The 23,428-nt window shown below is 42.6% G+C and overlaps 1 protein-coding gene across 1 annotated transcript in view; it reads left to right on the top strand.

Annotated features, from left to right (window-relative positions):
* The window catches only part of zmynd11 (zinc finger, MYND-type containing 11), a 52,838-nt gene that overhangs the window by 7,829 nt on the left and 21,581 nt on the right, over positions 1-23,428 (top strand). Inside the window, exons 2-4 of the mRNA XM_083992013.1 lie at positions 9,427-9,562; positions 14,611-14,770; positions 17,054-17,077. Of these exons, the coding sequence (XP_083848139.1) occupies positions 9,432-9,562; positions 14,611-14,770; positions 17,054-17,077 (315 nt within the window). The 5' untranslated portion in view covers positions 9,427-9,431. The remainder of the gene's footprint in view (positions 1-9,426; positions 9,563-14,610; positions 14,771-17,053; positions 17,078-23,428) is intronic.

Here is a 23,428-nt window from a genome sequence, read left to right on the forward strand (position 1 = left end):
GCGTTAGAACCCCTTTTGCCTCGTACTCACCCATCGTCAGTCAGTCCTGATGTCACCTTCCATGTTCGAGCCCTGGCAAGTGTCTACACACAAAAGGTAAGCAGTGATGTCACACAAACTTACCTGGACAAGCTGAAAGAAATCGCCAAACTCAGTGGAAAGGATTTCGAGCAGGTGTTAAAGGAGGTAATGTCACAAATAGAGGAATCTATCGATGGTGCTGAATCTAGTGAGCCTGTTACTTCCCCCCAACACTCACTGGAAGCTGAGAAGCCTGCACAGCCCAGCCAGCATGACGTTACATCACAGCTGTTGGTTGGTGCTCCCCCTCTCATTGATCTTGATCCCCCTGATGTTAATCAGAGAACAACTGCTCCCACCTTTAACCCAAAGACACCTTCAACCCTGAGTCCCAGTGAGCTTAACCCACCTGAGGTGCAAAAGATAGTGGTGGAGCACATCGTGAGGAGTGAAGACAGACCCCCACACTCTCACTCTACCCTGAGACTGAGAAGTTTCTCTGGGAGGATCCCTCGACCATACAGTGAGGTAGATTATGATACTTGGAGGTCCCATGTTGATTTGATGATGAAAGATTTTTCTGTCTCTGACCTTGATAAAACTCGTAAAATCCTCGAGAGTCTTCTTGTTCCAGCTTCTGATGTCATCAGGCATCTTGGTCCTGAAGCGCCTCCTACGGCCTATCTGCAGTTGTTAGACTCTGCGTTTGCCACAGTTGAAGATGGAGAAGAACTGTTTGTGCGGTTCATGAGCACATTCCAGGATTCTGGAGAAAGATCATCTACGTACCTGCAGCGCCTTCAGGTTGCCCTGGGTAACGCGGTGCGCAGAGGAGGTGTCCCAGCACTGGACGGAGACAAACACCTACTCCGACAGTTTTGCAGGGGCTGTTGGGACAACGCCCTGCTTGCTGACCTCCACCTAGAACAGAAAAAACAGAACCCTCCATCATTTGCTGAGCTTTTAAAGCTTTTACGCACTGAAGAGGAAAAGCAAGAAGCCAAGGTCATGAGAATGAAACAACACTTGGGTACCACAAAACAGAAAGCTGCGTCCCACGTGCAAACTGTGTGTAACTGCGGTGAGACCCAAGCTGAGTCTGATGCTAGTAGCATACATGAGCTAAGGAAGCAAGTTGCAGACCTGAAAAGTCAGCTAACATCCCTCATGAAAAAGAAAAACACAGCATCTCCCAACCAAGAAAAAGTGAAAGTGAAAGAAAAACAAAAACCTGACCATGCAACCACAGAAACCAACTTACCTTCTCATAGGAGTGCAACTTCCAAGCCGAAGCCCTGGTACTGCTTTCGCTGTGGGGAGGATGGGCACATGGTTGCCACCTGTGAGTCTGACGCTAACCCTGCCCTGGTAGCAGCAAAAAGAAAAGAACTGAGACAACGACAGCAGATGTGGGAGACACAGAACACGTCTTCTTTTCTTTTAAACTGAGTTCAGTTCCTGTCGCGGGACGGACAAGAACTGAGACTAGTCAACCAGGTCCCCCTGAACCCAAACCGAAAGTCAAGCAACGTGCTATGCTAAAGCAGTCTCACACAAGAACTCAACCCTTCAAGCTACCTAAAGGTTTGGTCGGTACAAAGAGCACAGCACGTGTGGAAGTGGAAGGGAGCCTCACGACATCCCTATTGGACACGGGCTCCCAGGTCACCACAGTCCCTCAATCGTTCCATCAGCAAAACCTTTCTGAGCATGAAATCAAGCCACTGTTCGACTTACTGGAAGTTCAAGGAGCCAATGGCCAGTGTGTACCTTACCTGGGATACATTGAGCTGAACATTACCTTTCCCAAAGAGTTCCTAGGAGTGGAAATTGAGGTGCCAACGCTCGCTTTGGTGGTTCCAGACGTTCATGCTGTCTCTGATTCACTCATGCTCGTAGGTACCAACACGCTTGATGTATTGTATGAGATGTACTGTGAAATGGCTTCTGAGACACAGCAACCAACAGCACATGGCTACAAAGCCGTTCTCAAAGTCCTTGAGCTACGGCAGAGACAAAGTAAGGATGGAAACCTTGGGCTGGTGAAGATGCACGGCAAAGACCCCCAGTTGGTTCCAGCTGGTCAAACCGTCGTCTTGGAAGGTTGTGTTGCAGCCAGTAGGTTCGCTACTGAAAAATCAGTGGTCCTGGAGCATCCTTCCTCATCTTCGTTGCCAGGTGGGTTGCTGGTGAAAACCTGTCTTGTTGATTTGCCAACTAAACAGCCATGCAAAGTCCCAGTAATACTTACCAACGAGTCAGACCACGATGTCATCATTCCTCAGAGGTGTATTATTGGTGAGATCAGTGCCTTTCAGAGAGTTTACTCAAAAGAACATGGTGTACTTACCTCAAGATCAGACTGTCCCCAGAAGTCCGACATCACGTTCAACTTCAGTGATTCTCCCGTTCCCGCCGAATGGAAAGAGCACATCACAAAGAAACTGAACAGCATGTCAGACGTTTTTGCACAAAATGACCTTGATTTCGGCAGAACTGACCAAGTCAAGCATCAAATAAAGCTCTCTGATGAGACACCGTTCAAACACAGAGCCCGCCCCATACATCCCCATGACCTGGAAGCCGTCCGTAAGCATCTACAAGAACTGCTTCAAGCTGGAGTGATCAGAGAGTCTGACTCCTCATTCTCGTCGCCTATAGTCGTAGTGAGGAAGAAGAACGGAGACGTCCGTCTCTGTATTGATTATAGGAAACTCAATCTCCAGACTGTGAAGGATGCTTACGCGCTCCCAAACCTGGAAGAAGCCTTCTCTACACTCACCGGATCAAAGTGGTTTACGGTCCTCGACCTAAAATCCGGTTATTATCAGATAGAGGTCGAAGAAGCGGATAAACCCAAAACCGCCTTTGTCTGTCCCATGGGGTTTTGGGAATTTAATCGGATGCCTCAAGGCGTCACAAACGCTCCGAGCACGTTCCAACGTCTAATGGAGAGATGTATGGGGGAGATGAATCTAAAAGAAGTTCTTGTGTTTCTGGATGACATCATTGTTTTTTCCAAAACATTGGAAGAGCACGAAGTGAGGCTGATGAAAGTTTTGGCCCGTCTGCGAGAGTTCGGCCTAAAGCTCTCCCCGGAGAAATGCAAGTTTTTCCAAAAGTCGGTCAAGTATTTGGGGCATATCGTGTCCCAGGACGGAGTGGGAACCGACCCCGGAAAAGTGGAAGCCCTGAAAAAGTGGCCAAGACCTCAAGACCTGAAACAGCTAAGGTCTTTTCTCGGGTTTTCGGGGTACTACAGAAGATTCATAAAAGACTATTCCAGCATAGTCAGACCCCTCACTGACTTGACATCGGGTTATCCCCCACTACACAAAAATACCAAGCACAAGACATCGACTTACCAGACATACCACGATCCAAAGAAGCCATTCGGTGACCGCTGGACTGACAGCTGCGAGCTAGCGTTCAACACCATCATCGAGAAGCTCACCACAGCTCCTGTTCTCGGGTTCGCTGATCCCAAGGTGCCGTACGTCCTCCACACCGACGCCAGTACGACGGGCCTTGGGGCAGCCTTATACCAAGAACAAGATGGCCACATGCGAGTGATCGCATACGCTAGCAGGGGCCTGTCGCGCAGCGAGTCAAGATACCCGGCGCACAAGCTAGAATTCCTAGCTTTAAAGTGGGCTGTTGTCGAAAAATTTAGTGATTACCTGTACGGTAACCAATTCACTGTCATAACCGACAGTAATCCCCTGACATACGTCCTTACCAGTGCCAAACTGGACGCCACCAGTTACAGATGGCTGGCAGCCCTCTCAACATTCACCTTCACGCTCCAATACCGGCCAGGTAAACTGAACTGTGATGCGGACGGTCTTTCTAGGAGGCCACACGGAGAGCTTTCAAATGACCTGAAGTCCCAGAAAGAACAGGAGCGCATCGATCAGTTCACACGAACACATTTGGCTGAACTTGAGGGTGGTGTGAGCCAAGACATCGTGCACGCCATCTGTGAGAGGCATCTTGTTTGTGGCACACCAGATGATCGTGGAGACAGCGATGGAGGCATGGCGCTGGTGCAATCCCTTGCAACCTCTCCTGAAGCCCTGCCGGACAGTTTTGTGGTCGAGCATGGTAACTTACCTGGTCTCCCTCATCTGTCCGAGGTTGAAATCAGAGATGTGCAGCGAGCTGACCCCTGTCTCCGAGAGGTAATAGCTCAAATCGAAAGTGGAGAAAAGTTACCTCCAACGGTCAGAAAAGAACTTCCTGACATTCCCTTCCTTTTAAGGGAGTGGAATCGTCTCGAAATGCAAAATGAAGTCCTGTACAGAAGACGTCAAGAAAATGGAAGAGTCACATATCAACTTGTCTTACCTGAGGAGCTCCGGACGGTTGTTCTTCAGAGTCTTCACAATGATATGGGCCACCTAGGTACCGAACGTACCTTGGATTTGGTACGGACCAGATTTTTCTGGCCAAAGATGGCGGCTGATGTCGAAAGAAAAATCAAGACCTGCGAACGGTGCATCCGCAGAAAGAAACAACCAGAAAAGGCCGCACCGCTGGTGAACATAACATCCACCAGGCCTTTAGAGCTTGTTTGTATGGACTTCTTGTCTGTTGAGCCTGACAGAAGCAATACGAAGGATATTCTGGTGATAACGGATCATTTTACGAAGTATGCAGTTGCCATACCAACGCCAAATCAGAAAGCTCAGACCGTCGCCAGGTGCCTTTGGGACAACTTCATGGTCCATTATGGAATCCCGGAGCGATTGCATAGCGACCAAGGACCTGACTTCGAGTCACGGACAATCAAAGAGCTCTGCAAGATTGCTGGAATCCGTAAAATCCGTACGACGCCCTATCATCCCAGAGGGAATCCAGTCGAACGTTTCAATAGAACGTTGCTGAGCATGCTGGGAACACTCGACAACAAAGACAAATCACAGTGGCGAAACTTTGTGAAACCTCTCGTACACGCGTACAACTGTACGAAGAATGATGTAACGGGGTTCACACCCTATGAACTCATGTTCGGACGTCAACCGAGGCTACCTGTCGATCTAGCCTTCGGGTTACCCTTGAAGGACGGTGAGTACAAGTCTCACTCACAGTACGTTCAAAGACTAAAGTCTCATCTGGAAGAGAGTTACAAGATAGCCACTCAAAACGCCGCAAAGACAGCAGCGAGGAACAAGGCAAGATTCAACAGCCGTGTCACTGCTTCTAAGTTGGAGGCTGGCGACAGGGTGTTGGTGAGAGCTGTCCGCCTGCGCGGCAAACACAAGCTTGCCGATAAGTGGGAGACGGACGTCTATGTGGTGGTGAAGCAAGCCGGAGATCTCCCAGTCTACACCCTCAGACCAGAGAACAAGGAAGGCCCCTTGCGAACCCTTCACAGAGACCTCGTACTTCCCTGTGGTTCTCTTCCACTGAGTATTGAAAGACCAGATTTGCCAAAACCACGCAAACCACGAACACGAAAGTCTGTTGAACAGTCTGAAGATGTACAAGATCAGTGCGACTCTGAGGATGACATTCCATACGAGTGGTTCAGAGAGCAGCCTGATAAAGAAATCACAAGATTCACAACTGTCTATGAAGTTCCTAGACCAAACATCCACCTTGAAACCCCTTCGCCAAAGAACGAGGGGAGGAACCTATCCGAACACTTACCTGTTGACGCTCCAGTTGGTGAAGAACACTTACCTGATGACGCTCCAGTTGGTGAAGAACACTTACCTGTTGATGCTCCAGTCAGTGAAGATCACCTGCCTGTTGACGCTCCAACGAATGACGATCACTTACCTGATAATCCATGTGGCGACGTATGCAGCACCGAAGCAGGAGACCTACCTGAAGTTCTACCTGTTGCTTTGTCTCGCACAGAACCTGAAAAAGAAGTAAAGACTACAGACCCGTCAAGTGACTACTTACCTACCAATGTCCCTGGATCTGTCGGAGATGTTCCTGCTGGAAAGGATGTCCCTGTTGGAAGAAAGGAAAGAGAGATTAATAATGGTTCAGGAGATTCCAGTGATACTGTGCGACGTTCAACCAGAAACAGAGAGAGGCCTGAACGCCTGCACTATTCACGCCTTGGCAGTCCACTGGTGTCCATTGTTCAATCTCTGTTTCAAGGCCTGAGCACCGCACTTACCGAAGTGCTATTGGAAGCAGAACAGACTAACCTGAACTCATCCTTCAACCTGTTATCGGACAGCAGTTCCCATGCACAGAGGCGTGCATAGATTCAAGAGGGGAGGGTGTAACCCAGGTTAAAAATGTGTATTAAAAGTATTTTATTGTGTATTAAAAACAGAGACAATTTGAGTTAAAAGCAGTAAATTAGTTCATTATATATCTAAAACCAAGATGTTTTAACTAAAAACAGTGAAATTCATAGTGGATAAATTAATTAATTAAATATAATGTTTTGTTATTGATTAAAATACTGATATCTACTTAAAAAGAAGAACAAAACTGTAATAAAAAAGATAGGTGGAGTTTTAGTTTGAAAGAGCTGGTCGGAAGACGATCTTTTCATCCAATCGGAGGAGAAGCTCCCTCCCACTGACCCGACCGGAGCAGGTTCACTTCCTCTTGAAGCTGCTGGAAGGAAGAGAGCAAACCACATTGAGCACGAGCCGACAAGAGTCACGAAAAACACACTTCAGGACGGTGAAACAATACAAAACACGGATAAAACACGGAGAAAACTGTTGGAGAAGATCCCCCGGACGACCAGGACCTGCGTGAGTGCAGTTGGAGGAGCCGCTCGGGAGGAGAAGAGCATCGGTGAGCAACCGAATCGAAATGCTAAATCGCTAAGCTAATAGCGGAACGAGCTAACCGTTAGCATACGAGCTAATGTCGGAGCGCTAGCTCCTGGTGCTAATTAGCTTCAGTGCATACACACCAGATACATTCATGCTGCAGCATTTATCTGATAATTTAAAGGGTGCATATGTGATGTTTATTTTCTCTTTTTGTTTACTGTTTCTATGCACACTGAACTGTATTTTGGGTGTGTTTAGCACTTTATTTCTGAACTTTAAGCACATTTAGCCACAAGTTAAAAACTGTGCACATTATATATTTTATTTTCTTAAAGGCTAATGATGTTTGTGTGAATATTACCATGTAAAGAGCACAGAATATGTTGATATTGGGTTTTTGGAAGGTTATTTCAATAACATGAGTAACATAATATGATGAATGACATAATCTGATTATTTGAATGTTGTTTATTTTATTGCTGATAATTGTAATGTCATATTACAACAGTAATTCAGTAAAATAATTATTCTCTATTGACGTAGAGTTTGTGTAGATTTAACATGATTTATTTTCTATAAGTCATTGAGTTTAGAAAATGACAATGAATGCTCTGATCCTACTTATCGTAGGTCAGGTTCTTTTTTTCGTTGGATACCATTGAGATACGGACCTACCTGGAAGTTGGAGCCAGTTGAAGTTGATGGCGAGCCAGACCCCGGAAAATCCTGAGAAACCGACGTCGTGGAACCTGAATCCTTTTGCACCAGTACACACACACACACCACCCACACCCAAGTGAGGTGGGACTGATATTTCACCTATACGGTGATAAGTGACTGAACTGAACACTAGAAATTAAAGCAGCAGCTGCAGAACTTTATTTTATTTATTATTTTTCATACTTACCCGGGTAAGAGTTGTAAGAGTGTTATAAATGTGTTATTACTGTGGTCTTCCCATTCTGGTAATAAAAAGGGAAGCATCATTTGTTTCTTAAAGAAATTACAGTGTTTGTGTCGTTCCTGAGCATCGGTTGGTCAATCCTGGGCTCCGTAGTCGACCTTAGAGCTTCTGATACTTTTTGGCCTATTGAATCTAAATCCTATTACTACTTTAAAGGGTTACACGTGTTACAGAACTCTGCAGGATTTTAACCTTCAAGCAGAAGTAAGCGATCCGGCTAACTTCTTGTCAGCAGATGGAGTTAGCAGTCCCCGCCCTCGTCCCTACGTCACCACATTCACGCGCATCCCTTGGCTGCACACACAGAGAGGACTGCCCCTTTATGCCGTTCTCTCTCCTCAATGGAGAAAGGTTGTAGGATACAAGGAGAGTTTTCTCCTCTGCTCAGAGCAGAGCAGAGTGACTGACAGACCCGTGTTTCAGACCAAACACTCGGAAGATATAACTATTTAAGACTTATATTAACACAAATATTCTGCTTACTTCTGCTTTAACTCAGCTCCATGTGTCCCTTAGCTCCAGCTCCAGAGTCCTAGTTCTGGTTAAATCAATGACTTGTAACTAGTTCCAGGGAGAATGGAGGCTCTCTGCCTTCCACCTAGCGTCTCTTGCCCGAAAACCAACCTTGTAAGATCAGAGCCTCCGGTTTATGACAGATAAGACTACACAGATATACACATGGTAACATGGTAGATGATATATAACCTTATCCACCGCTCCATGGATTGATTTCTCACCGGCTTTGTTGTTGGAAACAAACGCACACGGAGGAGAGGAGGGTTAGAGACACAGTTCCTCTCGCTGGTCGCTGGTCCAGTGTTTGGTGACTGTATCTCCCTCTTGACGCCGGTTCATAACGCTCAGTAACATCCTCACAGACGGTGACATGTGATCCTGCTGAGCGCTGGCTGCTCTTCTTCTTCTTCACAATCACTCAGTCCAACAGGTTCCTGTCACGCTGCTCCACCTGTTGGTTTCCCCGCTGCCGCTGACCTGCTGATTGGTTCATCTACTATCACCTCAGGAGCATCAAATTAAAAATCTGAGCTTCAGCAGATGTTTGCTCAAGAGACAAATACAACATACGACCAGCATGAAACATGATTTATAGTTTAGTGATCTTTCTTTTCTTTCTTTTTTCTTTTTAATTGACTGCACCTCTGTGGACAAAATGAGAAAAATCTGTGAGATTAATGTATGGAAACAAATTGGCATTTGGCAGTGACATTTTTACAAACCTGAAATTACATAAACTTTCTTATCTTATAGTTATATTTGTTAAATATTACAATTTATCACATCTTTCTGGATTTATATAATTATGATATTGTGATACATTTGGTATATTTGTTCTTTATTAATGGATAACCAGCACATTTTCTGTAAAACACAACTAACTGAACTCATTCTAAAAAAAAATGAATTACAGTTTGGGGTTTGGGGTTATATGGAAAGAATAAAGTATTGAATATGATATTATCATATTATCATTTATTTTCTTGCGTTACATCTACATCTCTTATCACTATAAACCCTCCTGCTGTATTTTGATTTAACCTTCAAATACAGTGAAACCGACTTTTTATCCACAGCAGAAATCAAGTGGAGCTGCTGGTTTGTTTTCCTTTGGTTTTTTATTTATTTATGTATTTATTTATTTATTTTTTCTCCCTTTGTTTCCCACAGTCGCGATGAATAAGGAAATCATGTCACGTGTGGTGAAGAAGAGGCAGGCGGACCCCAAGGTGGTCCAGTATGTGTGGGCGGCCATCGAGGTCATCCGCAACCAGAAACAGATCGCAAACATGGACCGGATCTCCAAGTAAGTTCACCGCCGCCACACCACACCAGACCAGATCAGACCAGACGTGTGTTTGATGAAAACATCTGTACATAATTATTAAAGGGTTATTTACAGGATTTAAAGAAATATATATTTGTGCATAGATTAATTTTATTAATACGAGATGAAATATTGAGATGGACACCGGGGTTTTGTTGTTCAACATCAAGTGACAGGAAGGGTGGATCCAAGCTGTGGAGTTTAGGAAGAGAAGGGGTGTGTGTGCGTGTGTGTGTTCGTGTGTGTGTGTGTGTCCTTAATCATTTCAATAACCTACAAACCTCCCAGCCAGGAAACCTGTTTGTGTGTGTGTGTGTTGTATGACAGCTGCCTCTTCACAGGGCTTCAGGTGATTCAAAGAAACATGGTGCCGACCTAAGGGCAGAGACGAGCCACACACACACACACACACACACACACACACACACACACACACACACACACACAGACATGCTGTTACTTGATCTGACTGTGTTTAGGCACTGTGGGTTTCTTTAATCGTTTCCCGCCTTTGTTTTGTTTTGTTGTGTTTTTATGCAGATCCTTGAAAAGAAACAGAGAAACATGAAGTCATGAATTTACTCACCATCATAGTTGCAGATGTGATTATTAAGTTTTGGATTTGAGTGTGTTGTTATTCTACCTGCTTTAAAAGCTTCAACTGACCTGTGGTCACTTTGATCTTTGATCCATTGAGCTTTAATGATTTTTTCATTTTCAGTAAATTAATTTCAAAAAGATTTCAGAGAAAAGTGAGAACTTTTTATCTTTTCGAAATCCCAGAGCCATTACTACATTTTAAAGTCAAATATTTGGAGATTTTAACAAATTAAAGGGATAGTTCAACATTTTTGGCAAATTGGCCCATTGCCATAATCACTGTAGTCATAGCAGTGGGTTCGTTACCTTTAATTGTCAGTGCAAACTATTTTTAGAACGGCGGAGCAGAGCGGCGAGCTGCTCAGAGCTATAGGCAGGTCACAACTTGTCCGCCAGAGCGTTGTGGAGTTGTTGGATTGTGTATTTGATGAGTTTGACGAGGGAAACCAAGAAATCCCATGAGCCTCCGTAGCGTAGCTCTGAGCAGCTCACGGCTCTGCTCCGCCGTTCTAAAAACAGCTTGCACCGACAATTAAAGGTAATGAACCTACTGCTATGACTATAGGGATTATGGCAATGGGCCAATTTGCCAAAATGTTTAACTATCCCTTCAACAGTCAATAAAGGATAGTAATAATGATCACTTATTGATTCCCTGTTGTTTAATCACCAGTTAGTTGTGCGGTGATGTTGAGTTGGTGTGATGATGATGTGAACTCAGTGTTTGTTCTGTCGAGGCCGATCTGCACTCCAGGCCTCACACACACACACAGGACGATCAATAGTTTTGACTGACAGACGTTGGAGCTCTGATATTCACTCGTTGTCATTCTTGTGATGAAGTCGACCGCTGTGTGGAAGAAACCAGACGGATCTATAGATTTTTTTTTTTTTTAAACCATCATGGTGTTTTTTAAATCTGCTGAGAGAAAGAATCTGAACACATTCAATCAGACTCGGAGGACGGAGCAGAGCAGAGACTAAATGAAACAGTTTACCACACCTCGTACGAGCAAGTTGGCGAGCACCTTGGGAGCTGGCCGCTTGCCAAATGGAAAAAAATAAATAAAAAACTTGATGGCGAGAGAGGCTGTTGTCATGGCAACAGCAAAGGAGCGGCATGCACACGTGTAGCCCTCGCATCCACAGCACCGTCCGTCCATCCTCCATCCTCCGTCCGTTCTCGCTGCTTCTCTCACCAAAAACTGCGGAGGATGACTTGAGCAGAGGGAGAGGGAGAATAATTAACCGCCTCCTCTCTTTTACTTTCTCACTCTCTGTCTCACGGGGGGAAATGTGACTTCCTCCTCCTCCTCCTCCCCGTCGTACGGCGAGGTCACAGCCACGGCAGCGAGTCGGCTGAAAACCAGTTATGTAGTTAATCGTTAAAGAAACTAATTGCTGCAGCCCAGAAACACAGCGAAACCTTTTCAACCTTGTGAAAACGTCTTTTACCACTGAGAATTACGACAGTTTTACATTTACCGACAAATCCATTCATTGAGAACATTTCTGATTACCCAGATTGGAAATAATTACTTTAGTCTCAGTTCTGCTCAACTGCTATATAATTAAAAAAAAAAAAAAAAAAGCAAGTTTAATGTAATTTATTTCGTTTTTTAACTCCTAACCAGCTGGAATTGGTAGATATGTACTAACATGTAAATTTGTTATTTTACCTCTTTACCACAGAGTCTGTGACTGAGACCACAGAGTGGAAGCAGCCAGACTGAAAGATAAAGATAGAAATGTTTTAATAAAAGTGTGTAGCCTCACACTGTAAACTCTGGCTCTGGCCGGTATAACTTATATACTAGAAGCACAGTGGCCCCTAACTTAAAATTTTAAGAGCACAAGCAGAAAATTCAGGGGAGCACACCGTAAATCAACTTGCAAAGCAAATATCCACGTTTCCTTTTCATCCATGATCCTCACACATGTTGGCCTGACGCCTGTAATGACAGATTACAGATTATTTGAGTCGTTCCTTCCACGTTTCACCAGTGATTTTGAAAAAAATCCCCAAAAACAGTAAATGTACTGGTTGCACTAGGTAAATAGATGAAAAATTTACTTGCACAGTCTCAAATTTTAGAGACAAAACACCTCCATTTATGGGCTCTAGTTTATACCATGATGGATTGTGTTTAATGAACAATCACTTTAGTGTTTTGATGCCATGCTCTCTTCATATCCTTCAGTGTGATTGTTAAATGCCGTTTCCTTCTCTGCAACTTTTACGCTCCGATTATTTCATGCTTTAACTTTGAGTGAACATAGACGACTGTTGGTTAAACACTTGACTGAACAGGAGGTCATCATTTATTTTGAAGGGACAGTTCATGAAGGCACAGATTTGGGTAAATATGAACCAAGTCAACACACAAGATGAAGTCTACATGTTGTTTTCGAGGGTTTCTGGGTCGACTGTCCAGCTCGTCTCCTCTGTAACTCAGGAGTAAACACCAGCTCTCACCTGACTCCCCACTGACTCAGGCTGTTCGCTGGCCGGCGGCCACAGTGGAGGATACCTGACCTTGCTTCATGAGGGTCAGTGCCAGTCAGCAGGCAGCTGCAGGAATCAACCCAGACATTAAATTGTAGGTTGAATGAGAGGAGACAAAAAATATTATAATTATAATTTATGGAGCGAAAACATACATGCTGGTGAATGAATGAATGAATTTTATTTAGGTGCCCACTGCCCAGCCTATAAGGGCTTACAAGACACAGATTTCATACTCATAGCCAGCAAACATAATCAGCATAATACAAACCAAACCACATAAATTGTACATTTCAAGTACAATTCACACAAATAATTCATTTTTTCTTAATTTCCAGGAACCTTTTTAATGAAAGTTATAATAAATACACACTATTAAGTATTAGTTTAGTATTAATAAATACTGAATTCTTCATTTTAACGCATGAATACTCATTAGTATGTAGTTTATAAATACAGTTAGTGCTTATCAATGATGAGTAAAAACATTTTTAACTGTGTTTATAAACTACATACTAGTGAGTATTTATGTGTTATAAATGATGAATTCAGTATTTAAAGCTTAACTAATGCTTAATAGTGTGTACTTATTATAAAGTGTTACCAAAGGCAGGAAGGACAAAAGGAAAGAAGGAAGGGAGGGAGTAAGGAAGGACAAAGGGAAAGATGGGAAGGGAAAAAGGAAGGAAAGATAGAGGGAGGGAACAGATTGGGTTAATTGGGTCAAAAAAGTAAAGTAAGGAGGAAGGGAAGGAATGGAGGGAGGGAGGCAAAAAGGATTGTGGGAAAAGGGAAGTGTTGTGTTGTCATTTGACAACACTGACTGCACTTTAAACATTGACTGCTGCACTTTAGAGACTGTGCAATATTGAATTTTATTGTCTTATTGTTGTTGATTGTGTGATTGTGTCTTTCTTTTTTATCTTCATTAATGTTTTTAACCACATGGAGGTTTGCATTTGAATTTCGTTTATAGTATAAACGAAATTCAAATGGTATAAACTTTATACCTTGGTATGAATGACAATAAAGGAATTCAATTCAATTCAATGGGCTCTTTGCACAGCTCCACTACTTCCTGAACTTAATGCAGCTCCTTTGTTTCCTGTCTTACATTATTGGACAAACTGATTAATCCAGGTGTGTCTGAGTATAGTCACAATGGTCAGACACACCTGGATTAATCAGTTTGTCCAATAATGTAAGACAGGAAACAAAGGAGCAGCATTAAGTTCAGGAAGTAGTGGAGCTGTGCAAAGAGCCCATTCAAAAGAAAGATGGAGGGAGAGAACATATTCGTTCAAGGAAGGAAGAAGAAGGAAGGAAGAAGGGAAATAAGGGAAGGAAAGAAAGATGGAGGGAGGGAACACATCAGGCCAATTGGATCAAAAGAGGAAGGAAGAAGAAGTAAGGACAAAGGGAAGGAAGGGAAAAAGGATTGTGGAAAAAAGGAAGGGTAGAGGAAGGGGACAGATTGGGTCAATTTGACCCAGAAGGACAACAAGAGGGTTAAGAAAAAAACTAGGGCTGGGACGATATGCTTTTCTTCCGATTTGATTCTTCTATGATTCTTTGGATGGTGATTCGATTTAAATTGCGACTCTACGATATTGCCGATTCTCTCGATTTTTAGTCTGCATTTTTAACATTTATCTGCACACAAATACTGTAGGAGCCTATACATTAACATACTCCATTATAAAGTGAACTTAAACCCTTTTCAAAACCTGTACTTTCTGTATGTAAAAAAGGCGAACAAATACACATTGCACAATATTTCAAAAAAATTCAACAACAAAAAATCGAATATTGAAAAAAAAAATCGTCAAAAAGGATATCGCGATATTTATGTGAATCGATTTTTTCTCCCACCCCTAAAAAAAAAACCTCATGTGTGGTTTCTTCTCTCTGACCCGCCCAGGTACCTGAGTCGAGTGTTCGGCATGCACCCCAAGGAGACGGCCCGGCAGCTGAGCCTGGCGGTGAAAGACGGCCTGGTGGTGGAGACCCTGACGGTCGGCTGCAAGGGCTCCAAGGCCGGCATCGAGCAGGAAGGATACTGGCTGCCTGGGGATGAGATGGTGAGTTCAGTCCGCTGATGATTTGTCAGGCTGTCGACACAGGAAACAGGGAACAATAGAGAGGTTCTCCGAGTGTAACAGTAGAGCTGCTGTCGGAGCCCATGTTCACACTGCAAGCAACAGAAGTAGAAGAAAACCACTTTACTTTGTGTAAATTAACATGTAATGTCTCCCAACTTGATCTAGTTTAAGCAGATAAGTGCAAAATGTACAGCAGCACATATAACTGTAATTAGATAGTTTAGGGTTTAGGGTCTAAAAGTTAAAAGGTTTTTCCACCACAGGATCGTTAAATGAGGAAGAGCTGGAAATTCAGATATTTGAGGAGTTTGAACCAGGGAGATAAGATGAGATAACTAACTCTAGAAAGTTTACAAAAACAAAGAGATAGTAGTCATTTAGTACAAGTAGTTTCTGACTCACTGAATACTTAAAGGTCCAGTGTGTAATAATTGTCAAGGTTTAGTGGCAAAATCTGAATAAAACTACCCATTTATATATTAGTATAAGTGTATAATCGCTATGAAAAAAAATGGTTTGGTTTTCATAGCCTTATAATTCTTCTTTTATATCCACCTTTTTCCGGACGTCAAAAACGTAAGCTGGTTTTGCTCTTCCGGTGGAATTTTATGTTTACTTTTTTTACGTTTACTTTTTTTTCATTGAAAATCTGTAAAACGCATGGATCATCACACCAGCTTTTAACAGTGGATATCACACAAATTTAAATCCGTGTTAAAAGCTCAGCGTTAATAGATCCATGCGTTTACCGCAACTATGACAATGACTGAAAACCATGGAAACGTAAATGTACAATTCCACCGGAAATGCAAAACCAGCTTCCCGGTTTTGACCATAGATGACGTTTGGGAACTTGTGGATAGTACACTTTTTTTTTTAATGTGGTGTGTGATGTGAGCTGTTAAAATCTCCCCTAAAAAAACACAATTGAAAATGTAATGATTTAAATGAATAAAAAAAAAATTGATCAATAATTGAAATTAAAAAAGCTGAACGATAACAACAACACAGAAATGAATAAGAGTTTAAAGTGGTTTGTAGTTGTGTCCTAGGCGATGAGGTGACCATGATGGAAACCACAGGACGGTTTCTGCCGGGACGCTGCCACCTGTCTGTCATGTTGCTTGCGGTGTGAACACAAGAGTGAACACGGGGCCGATAGCGCTGTTGTTGGGTTTCAAGGACGACCAAGGTCCTCGACAAAGAAATAAGAGCCGAACAGCAGAGAGATAGAGAAGTTAGAGCCACGCAGAACAAAGAAAGATATACAAGTCACATTGTAGTGGTGTATGTTTTAATAGTGTGTATTATCGTTTAGCCCTCTGTTGTGCAGCCTTGTGTTAGTTATTACGAGTTTCCCTTTGCATGGTTTTATTTCCATCTTATTTCCCTTGTTAGTTATAAGGAAGAGCTCACAGTGTAGAGACGTTTTGACTCGTCCACCACACACACAGTGGAGCTGTACTGTCATTTCACAGTAAACCAGCGCTACCTGGGGACAATCCTCATGTCTTTTGCCATCTGTAATGTAAAGAGCACCTTATGGATTTACTCTGCACAGGCACGTGGCTTTAATATGTGCATAGGCTGGCTGCTGCGTTTTACACACCCCATGTTTAACTCATTAAACTACAAGAGAAGTAATGACAAGTGTGATTTTGAACCACATTAGTAATAAAAATATGATGTTAGATTAAGCTTCTTTTATTATTAGGAGTGTAGCGCCACATTATGTAATAACGCTGCATTTTGATAATAAAATTCCTGAACGCAATATGTAATAAACTTTGCCGCATCTTGTATAAGTTGTTAAATAATGCACCAAATTATTACATTTTATGAAAAAAAGTGCAACACTTGCATTTTGTAATAGATAATGCATTATGTAACAACTTATTACGAAGTGCGGCAAAGTTTATTACATATTGTGTTTAAGAATTTTATCACAAAATGCAGCGTTATTACATCATGAGGTGAAAATGTATCACATTATTACATAATGTGGCGCTACAAGGACTCAGCCACTTAAAACAACAGTTTAGACTTGCAAAAAGCTTATCAAATGGTTTTTTTTTTTTTTAAATAAAAGATGCATATAATGATTTAAAGGATATAAAAAAGTTGTGGGAAATCAAGTTAGCTGGAAGCATTTAATATGTAGCTCATCTGTTTGCAACAAAAAGCTGCGTTAACCAGCGGAGCTCAGGTCGTTTGCGCAGCAGCACTTTTAAACACTACTCTCTGAATCACTTGCAATCACAGGAGCCGAAAGCCGAGGGGAGCAAGGTAAGGGTTGCTTTGTTATTTTCAAAATACGGGGTTTGTTCCTCATTTTGATCCCTTCACTCCCCCTCTCTCCCCCTCCCCCACCTCCTCCTATCAACTAACATCATTCTGTGAGAAATCGGTCCCGCCACATGCAGTGCAGTCAGGGATTTGACTGAATCTTTTTATGCAGGCTGCTGAAAAATAGAAAATAAAAATAATAACCCAACAGCGTACAGTGTGTTCTGGTTAGTGTACAAAGTTGTGGGCTGCAGTGGTGAGAAAGTGTCCTCTTTGCAGCGTGTGATACTTCTCACTACACTTAAATAAAAAAAATTACACCCAAGGCTTAAAAAAACCATATCAGGTTTCCATTTGCAGACGTAACCACACTGCCAGAAGCTACTTGCTGTCTGTCGCTCAGCGATGCCGTAAAAAGCTTCATGAAAGTCCATTGCAGCGCTGTGTCTGTCTATGTGGCCAAATTTCTTGCGGAAGTGATCAGTGATCTTGATGAAAGTGAAAGTGTGTGCTGGCTACTTATCTACAGATGTGCTGTTGCTTGATTTTATTTATTTATTCATTTATTTATGTTTTCTCTTGATAAAAAAAAAGAAAAACACTGATGCAGTTCAAAGCTGTGTCCAGTCGTTGGCAATGAAACACCAGCCAACCAGAGTAACGGTAATCAGTGTTCAATAGAGCTGCAACAATTAATCGATTATCAAATCAGTCGTCAACTATTTTGATAATCAAATAATCGTTTTTTAAAGAAAAAAGTCCAAAATCTCTGATTTCAGCTTCTTAAATGTGAATATTTCTGGTTTCTTTGTTCCTTTATGACAATAAACTGAGTCTCTCTTTGGTTTGTGGACAAAACAAGACATTTGAGGACGCCGTCTTGTGGTTTGGGAAACACTGATTGACGTTTTTCAACATTTTATTGACCAAACAACTAATTGATTAATCATTTAAACAATCAACAGATTGATCGATAATGGAAATGATCGTTAGTTGCAGCCCTAGTGTTCAACTGAATCACAATCAATTCACTGTGAGAGATAACAAGCAATGCTAGCATAGTCGCAGGTTGGTAGCAAGCATCTCTGGGTTTGTAGTATTTTGGTCTTGGTAGTTGTAGTCCTCCTCAGAAGGAGTTGTGTCCTGATGTGTTCTTATCTCCTGTCTGGCATCCTAATTCTCTTTTTTTTTTCTTCATATATGATCAATGAAAGCAAGAGGAGGTTGTGGTGAGTAGCAGGGAGGGAAGGGTAGTCGTAGTCTTGTGTGATTGTGCTCTTCAGTTTCCTCCATGCCTGCTGCTGGTAACACAGCCGACTTTTTACTTTTTATTTTGTTTTATTTAATGAATGTTTTACCTCCGGGTCACTCAGTCAGTAAGTGGACAGACTCAGAGATTGAATGTGAGAAGCAGTTGCTAGGTGGAGGCCGGGTCTCCCCTCCGCAGGTGCCTGGATTCAGTCCAGCTGGCGTGTGCTGCTGCTGCGTCCTTGACCTCGGGAATATTTAATCCTCAAACAGATAACCATGGCATTTGCCCAACGAGTGTTAACATTTAAAAATAGCACCGCCAAATTCTTGAAAACAAGTTTTAAATGCACAGCCTCACGTCAGATTGGATTAAATCCAGGTTTACCCAAACTGATTGTTGTCTTTGACTCTTAAATTCCTTATTTTTATAGGTTTTTTTCCTTTTTTCTTTTTCTCATAAGACATGATTATGATTATTTGTCAATAAATTGGAAGTTTGGTGGCTAAACTGATTAAAAATCTGCACTTGTTATGCATGATAATTAACATGGTGTGATTTGACCTTAGTCAGTGTATCAGAGAGCCCAAATACACATTATTGCATTTAATTTACTAACCCCCTTATTTTGATGTTTAGTGATTTTCACATTTTACACACTCATCAATGATTTTACTTTGTTTGTGAAACTTAAATATGTAAAAACATTGTTTTAGTATTGAGTGAAGTAGATCCTGCAGAGTAAACGAATACACCTGAGAGCAGAAATGCCTTGAGTTGGATGGTGATTGTGGCCATTTGAATTTACCCATTTGTCAGCTGCAATTCTGTCTTTAATGAAATTTGTTTAAAGCCACAACGTACTTTTTCATATTTAATGTGATCTCGACTGACCACCAACCAAACATGCACAATTAACGTCCCAAAAAAGCTGTAGAAACTTTAGTAAAGCTTGCATAAGACCATACAGTACTCGGTTCAGAAAGTGTTGGAATAGTTGGAGCAGTTTATTTCTAAACGATGCAGGAGGTGGAGGTGAACCCCGGCGTTGTTTTGTGTAGGTCATTAGAAAGAACTGAAGTCCTGCTGCTCGGCCTCGCTGGACTCTGTGGCGTGTCCCAGCTTGACACTGTCAGTGCAGAGCTGATAACCAGAGTCTGAAAGCAGTGGGAGACGGCCGGAGGAAGCTAACTCCTCCTCTGTCACCACCCAGGTCCTTGCTCTTTGTCAGTCGGGGCACATTTCTCCCTCTAGGAAAGGCCTGAGATATTTGACGGATGTTTCAGGAGGTCTATCATTTAAAACCCCAAAGATAGGTTTCTCAGCGTTGAGATTTTTGCTGATTAATTTGAAGGCTTCGGTCTTTGTGAATGTCGGCTATCTGGTGCTCCATCACCATGCTGCTGCACTCGGGGCCTCAATCTGTCCATGTGCTTGTTGAAACTCACTTTGCTGAAAGCACGGACAGACGGCGTGTCCTTGGTTCAGAGAGCTGTAGCCTTTTGAAGTCAGGCACTTGTCGTTCAGACAGTCCAACAATAGTGGAGTGGCTCTTGACACTCGACAGAACACAAGGACCATCTCTGTAAGTGTTTGCGTGGGTGGAGAGTCTATTACGCTCTAAAAAAAAGTAGAAGTCCTTGGAGGAGTCTCAGGACAGGGTTTAATTTACAACCACGGAAAATGTTCCTCCTTCAAACAACTGTCGTACTTAACTTGGACTCTTTGTTCCCAAATGGGATCGAGAATGTGATCTGACCACGATCACTCCTACGTACAAAGACGTACTTTGTATTGCAGGCATGTAATGCAAAAACACAGTAGCTGGCAACTCTCCAGATACTAAGAACTGGCTTTGAATGAAGTACGGTCAGCGCTTTTCTGATGACTTGGTGAAGAACTGTTGTATTTAAATTCAGGATTGTTCTCACAGTTCACTAAACCAAAGAATAAAGAGCCTCAGGTTTGGTCATTTGAGACGGGAAAAGTGTGTCCCTCAGAAATAATAACATAGAAATGTGATAAATCGAGGTCATTTTCAACTGCAGAATGTAAACTATAGATCCCTGCCACGAGTCTTTAACAAGAAGGGGAATCAGAGTGCACACCAATCACCACCAAGGTCAATGGCAAACATTGTACACCAGACTTCAGAGGACAAAAATATATATATTTCAAAGTAAACAATCTGGATCTATCCCAAAGTTTTATGGGTTCCTTCCTGACATATGCTCCATCTGTCCTCCAGCTTTGTAGCAAATGAGTCCAGTCATTTATCTGTCCTGTTCCTGCAGACAGATAATCAGAATAATCCCCCCCCAAAAAAAACATTGGTAATATCGTTACAATCTTTAAAAAAAGAAAAAGAAAATCAGAGCATTGTTATAAGTCTTGATTCATGAAGCTCTGTCTGGTTGTACCCTTGAAGATGAGGTTTTCTGACATTGTTGGACTGCCTGACTGCTTTGAAGATGGAAAGTGAACTTTTTTTCTAAGGTTACAGTTTTATTTCGCACCTGGGTTGTTTTTACAACACAATGAAAAGATACGATTCTTATCTAATGCTTCGAGAGGGCTCAAACTGATGATAGAAGTACTTTTTAAAAACACTTTTCCTGGATTTTTAAACCTTTTATTGTAGAATTGGGTCGGAGAAAGTTGTTTTAAAAAATGCCTGACTGATCTGCACATGATGTTTCTTTTGCTTTTTGCTTGACAAGCGATTGAAACAATTACTGAATATGGTTGATTTTAAATTCCCGCTGCCTGTCAAATGGATCAGTTCATTATTTTTTGTCCGTGCTGTTGTCTGGTGGGTGATGTAACGTTGCGTAGTATTTGTCGAGGCCTCTCTGAAGATTATCCAGCGAGCGGAGCCTCCAGTAAAGCCCTGGATTTCAGGAGTGTGGAGCGCCTGCTGGCCCGGCTTCAGATCAGGAGGTCTTTGTTGTAGCAAGCGACACTGGCAGCGTGAACGTCTGAGCTTGTCCTCGCTCCTTTTGTCCTCATGACTATTTATGGTTGCGCCGGGGCTCGTTTCAACCCCGACGCTATACACTTCCAACGGAACCGCTCTGGTCCAAGTCTCTTTAAAAATCTGCATGTGGTTGGAGACGGGAGGAGGAAGTTAAGGCTGCCCCTGCTGCACTGCACATGCACACATTGTCGCAGTCTTCTGTTGAAAGACTTATCAGGGGGTTATTTAGGAAAATGCATTCCTGGTAAGATGATCGTCTATGATTCCTTAAGCCCAAAACCCCAAACTACAGCGCATAAACATGTGGAGGAAAGATCAGATCAAGGGACGGACTCGAGTGCTGCTCTTTTCTGGCCTTTTTTTTTTTATTCAGTGGCGATCGGTCACGATTCTCCTGTTCTTCCCCACTGAGCCGGTCCAGACTGTGAGTGGGAGGAGTTGGACTCTTGACAGATTGACGAGGAGTTGTATTTTCAGTCGTCCATTCTTGCCGTCGTCTCTGTGCCCTTCACTTGAACCCTTTGATGAGAATCAGTTGGAGACGGGACGACTGTGTCTGTGTGTTGGGATTTAACAAAGAAAAGGCTTGACCTTTCCGCCGCAAAGGCTTTTTATATGAACTGTTAATTATCACAGAATAATTAACGTCACAAAAGGCCAGCAGGGGCTTGACTGTTGTACAGTGATAGAAAATATACCTTCACCTATATATAGCTGCCATAATACCTGAGTTTTGGCACCACTTTTTGTCAATTCTTTGATTTGAAATAGAAAAATGTTTGTATTAAAGCTCCATACAGTATAAAGGTAGATGTTTGTATTAAAGCTCAATACAGTATTAAGGTAGATGTTTGTGTTAAAGCTCCATACAGTATAAAGGTAGATGTCCATGTGTAGTGTGATTATAAAGCAGCTCTAGGTTCTATATTAATACTGTGAAAGTATCAAAGCCTCAGTCCACAGAGAAATGCACACAGCCTGTATTCAGAGTCTTAAAACCAGCCGTCAGGAACCAGCGAGAAGCCTGAGAGGATCAGTAAAACTACACTGAGATGTTTTTCTTTTTAATCGAAACACAAAAACAGTGTAAAATATGGACATTTAACCAGAGGCCAAAGTTTTCAAATGTTAAACGTTATTCAGATTTCACTTAAAGCAGATATCAGTGGAATGTTTTTGTTAATATAAGTCCTAAATAGTCCTATTTTCCGTCAGCAATCACTTACATGAAGTATTTCAGCCTAAACACGAGTCTCTCCGTCACTCTGCTCTGCTGTAACCCGAGGAGAAAATTTTCCTTGTGGGATACAAGTGTTATCCAATGAGGAGAGAGAACGGCATGAAGGGCTGTGTGTGCAGCCAAGGGATGCGCGTGAATGTGGTGACGTAGCACGAGGACCAATTGATGCCTGACAAGGGCGGGGGCTGCTAACTCATGGTGCGTTCAAAGAAACTCGTACTTTGTGTTTTTCCTTCCTGTGAAGTCATACCAGTTCGATCTGGTACGAGTTCACGGGTCGGAAGTTACGAGTGGCCGTTATAGGGAACTTTCACAGACAACAGGATGGTAAAAACACGAGCTACGGGTTACCTGGAACGCTACCAAGTCGTAGTTGTGACTTGAAGCTGTAACTTACGGTTTCAAAAGCCTGCCTTGAACGCAGCATTAGCCAAAACGGCCGTGAAGCTGATATCTGCTTTAAAAGTCAAAAATATCCCGGGTATTCATTGTCGGTGTTCTTGACACATGTGAATGCTCGTACCAAGCGCCTTGGCGTCCAGCAGCTACACAAGAAGTAGGAGCCTCTGTAAGAGCTGAAAAACCTGCTCAACATTTTTATTATTAGATTATATACCCCCCACACACACACACATCCACCCCCCACCTCACCTCCATTTTTCCTCTCAGGTCTTCTTAGCTGCTTCACGGTTTTCAAATTAGTGACCCTTTTGGCACAACGGCTCTGAACTCCACGCTGTCACCACCTGCTGCCGCTGAGGCCACTGTGTCTAAATTAGCTGTAGAAAACTTCAACTTCACTTTCCTTTCCTGTGTCCCTTCACTGTTAACACTCAGTATATCTCCACTTTCACATTAGGGAGGAACATAACTAAACAATTACAT

This window comes from Trachurus trachurus (assembly GCF_905171665.1).
Source record: "Trachurus trachurus genome assembly, chromosome: 17".
NCBI classification, from domain to species: Eukaryota; Metazoa; Chordata; class Actinopteri; order Carangiformes; family Carangidae; genus Trachurus; species Trachurus trachurus.